At 37.4% G+C, this 4,037-nt stretch overlaps 1 protein-coding gene across 1 annotated transcript; it reads left to right on the forward strand.

Annotated features, from left to right (window-relative positions):
• The first annotated feature begins 1,605 nt into the window (after positions 1–1,605).
• C3AR1 (complement C3a receptor 1) lies at positions 1,606–3,494 on the forward strand. Its single transcript, XM_063433758.1, has one exon. The coding sequence runs from the start codon at positions 1,606–1,608 to the stop codon at positions 2,830–2,832; it is 1,227 nt and encodes a 408-aa protein (XP_063289828.1). The 3' UTR covers positions 2,833–3,494.
• Positions 3,495–4,037: the final 543 nt, after the last annotated feature.

Genomic DNA, 4,037 nt, shown 5'->3' on the forward strand with positions numbered 1-4,037 from the left:
GATATACTTATATTTTTTCCCTTTTCTTGTTTTGTTTTCTTTATTTTTTTCTTTTCTTTTTTCCCTTTTTTTGCATTTAGATTTAATTTCACTACAATTAAGAGTCTGCTAAACCTCAGTGAAAGTAATTTATTTTTAAGAGCTAAAGTTCTTGGACTCCTTTCTCAGTATTAGACCTTTAGCCCATAATTAAAATTAGAAGCAGTTATGTGACCATAGGGATAGTATACTAGGCTTGAAACACAGCATTCCGCAGATATCCGATAATAGTTAGTGTCAGAAAATTTAGATCTGTGCTTCTGGTGGCTAAGTCACAATCATTCATCAGGCTTGTTGCTAGAGACAGAGCGTTCTGTCTTCATATGTTAGTATTTATACTTTATTACGGACCCCTATTAAGTAAAATTCAGGAATTATACACTGGAGATATAAGTGCTAATATGGTAGCAGTAAATTTGGTTAAAACCAATTGGGCATCTAGTGCAAGATGAGGCAAAATTCTTAAGAAACTTAATAAATTTATCATCCTTTCAATTAGGATAATTTAGGATTAAACTGGGTAACACTATTGCCGGTGCCAAACAATTACGAAATTGATCAGAATTTAGTTCCCAATTCTTTTTCCTCTGAAAAAGAGTTGGGAAGAAATAATAATAAGCCGATGTTCAATCATGAGGGGAGCCATCCTGTTTTTGTTTTGGACTGAAACCATGCATATCTTTGGAAGATAGCCATAGCTATTCCCAAAAGCATTGCCGGGGGCTTGCTTTGGGGACTGAAGATCAAGATACTGGGCTCTTAAGGCTGTGGATCTCCAGAGTGGGCACAAGCTTTGTTTCTTTGCACCCTAACCATCAATTTTGAAGATATACTTTTATTTATTTTTTTTATAAATATTTCTGCCACTTTTTCCAACACAATTCCTTCCCCCCTATAAATTTGGTGGTCTTCCATAATGGAAATTTCTACAAAAAAATGTTTAAGAAAACTGTCACTCTTTAGATTACGTAAATACAATGGAACACGTAATAGAACACACAAATACATTCTAAATATTTACGGAATTCAGCTACCACTTTTCAGAACACTTTCCCTGTGTTTCGTTTCTCTTCCTCCACGTGCTATGTTTAAAATACCAGCAGAGAGCAAACCTTATAAGAAAGATTAACAGGAAGCCAAAATGCAGGCACTCAATTCCTGGAGAGAGTTAAATACAAAAGTGTGGATTTCAATATAGGATTATTTTTTTGTTTTAAACCTTTGTTGTTACATGTAGGTTATAAGCAAAACATAACATTAAACATCTGGGGATGTCACATTAAAGGCAAACTTGATAATGTGTTACCAAGGAGACATTGGAAGTGGGATCGTACCGACATGATAAGCAACACTTGGAATCAAAATGTCATATTTTCATATGTAAACGTACAGTTATAAAATAGATACATAAGCATTTATGCATTATAAGCATATGAATGAATAGATACTTTCATGCATATTTCTTGCAGACTAGGAATAAAGTGTTTTTCACAAAAATTCTAGAAATGTAAACCTTATTTTTTATGTCTTTCCAGGTACCAGTGCCACAGACTACAATCTGATAAAATGGTTCATTACACCCCTGAGTCTATCCTCACGGTGATGATCTTAATGATTACCTTCCTGGTGGGCGTGCCAGGAAACATTTTAGTAATCTGGATAACAAGTTTTAAGATGAAACGGACAGTGAACACAGTGTGGTTTTGGAATCTTGCTTTAGCCGACCTAACCTGTTGTTTGTCTCTTCCTTTATCCATTGCCCTTGAACTTCTCCATAACGAGTGGCCATATGGCTCCTTCTTATGCAAAGTTTTACCTTCCATCATTATCCTCAACATGTTTGCCAGCGTCTTCACATTGGTGACTATTAGTGTTGATCGTTGCATTTTGGTAGTGAAGCCTGTATGGGCGCAAAATCACCGTAGTGTATGTTCTGCTTGGCTCGTTTGTTTAGTTATTTGGTTTATTTCCTTCTTGATGTGTCTCCCTCTCCTCCTGTATCGGGAAACCATCACAGAGCATAATATCACCACATGTGGATATAAATACACCAGCACGTATTCTGATGATGAACAATTTTGGCCAGAATGTTACGACAATGAAGACTGTAACTTCACATCATGGACCTATGTTTATGACTCTGCCAGCGAAACAGAGTCAGTTAGTACAGCTTTAATTTCTGCATCTAACTTCACAAACTCAGAAGAAATTTGGACTACAACGCATCCAATGGCTACATATAGCACTCAACAAGAAGAACAGGGTCAAAACTCTATTGATGTTGATAATTTTTTCTTTGAGATAGATGATGATGATGAATCAGGTCACAACACAGTCATTACTATTACACGTGCTGTTTTGGGGTTCTTTTTACCAGCTATAATTATCTCGGCCTGCTACATCCGCTTGGCCTGGAAAATGCAAAGTGCGAGCTTCCGTAAGATGAGCAAAAAAACTCTTAAAGTGGTGTTTAGTATTATTTTGGCATTTTATATATCCTGGACTCCATACCATCTCGTGGGTCTTACTATGCTGTACGTGCACAGCCAACGTCTAAACCGTCTGGACCATCTCTCTCAAGCACTAGCGTATTCAAACAGTTGCATTAATCCCATCCTCTACGTCTTTATGGGCAAAGATTTCAAGAGCAAGATGCGGAAGTCTATGCTGGGGTTGATGGAAAGTGCCTTTAGTGAAGACGTTACTCAAAGCACCAATCGCAGCAGAAGCAAAGCGAGTGTTCAAGACATCTACTCCGTGAGTGGGCAAAGCCAAGCAATGATGACTCTATAGGACGTTGCTTAGTGTGTGCTTACCTTGTCCACTTACATTAAATAGCTTTGTATATGTCATTGTTACACATTTGTGAAGAGAGGCATATTGACACATGGACAACTACAGTGGTAGTGCCAAGCATACAAAATCCAAAACTAAATGACCTAAAATCCCTGGGGACTTTCCATGAACTGTGTGCTATGGAGATTCATGGGCTTGGCATAAAAAAATTTGCCAGAAAGTATTATAGACTCAACATATCTGAACTATTTCCTGCCTTTTCTGCTAAATAAAGACTATTTAAAAAAAAAAAATGAATAGACTTCTAACTTAACAATAAGAACAAATGTTCCAGCCAGGGTCGTTGCTAGTGTCCAAACACATTCAGGACTTGAGCTCAAGACAAACAAGTATTATCAATGTCCCTCACAAATGTTACATATTTACGCCTGCAATATATGTGTTTTGACACACATTGAGATATACATGAAGACCAATGGTTGATGGTGAAGTTTTAGATGGTGAGGCGCTAGGCTCCACACCAGTAATTTGATTGCACCCCTTTCCGTAAACTTTGACCCTAATCTGTATTACTTTGCTCACTAAAAGGATACAATAGGCACCAAAACAACTTTGCTTATAAAGCAATTTTTGTGTATAGATCACGCCGCTGAAGTCTCACTGCTTTTAGTATTTAATCACGTTTCTTTCTGTTTATACTGCCCTAACCACAATTCCACTGGCTGACAGCATTAAAAAAATGATTTCAGATCTTACTTACTTTAGAAGTTTTTATATTATTCTCTGTTAACTGAACTTTAAAGGACCAGACTGACTTTTGTTTTTAGTAAAACAAAAATCACTGTTTAATACATGTACTCCCAATCAATACATACTTGCATTTTCCACACATGTATTCATTGGGGTTATATCTTAAAAGAGCTTGCAATGTCTGCAGGACTTATGAACTACAGTCTTTGCAAGCCCTCCCTTTCTTCCTTGAAATAGACTAACCATCTCTTCACAGGGAATAAATCTCATTTAGCCGCCTCTGAATCTGTGCGCATGGGCTTGTGTGTGCCTGTTCTTGCCCAAGTCTGGTGTGAGGCCTGTGGGGGTGCTGGAGTTCCTGAAAAGGTCAGTGGGGGGGATGAGGCAGGCGTACTCTGTTTGATTGAAAGCTAAGGGATGTTCAATAATTTAATTAGAAAAGTGCAGATTTC

Source organism: Pelobates fuscus, chromosome 10 (assembly GCF_036172605.1).
Source record: "Pelobates fuscus isolate aPelFus1 chromosome 10, aPelFus1.pri, whole genome shotgun sequence".
In the NCBI taxonomy this organism is placed as follows: Eukaryota; Metazoa; Chordata; class Amphibia; order Anura; family Pelobatidae; genus Pelobates; species Pelobates fuscus.

Coding starts and splice junctions, on each gene's coding strand:
- C3AR1 (XM_063433758.1), top strand. CDS start 1,606: ATGGTTCATTACACCCCTGAGTCTATCCTCACGGTGATGATCTTAATG.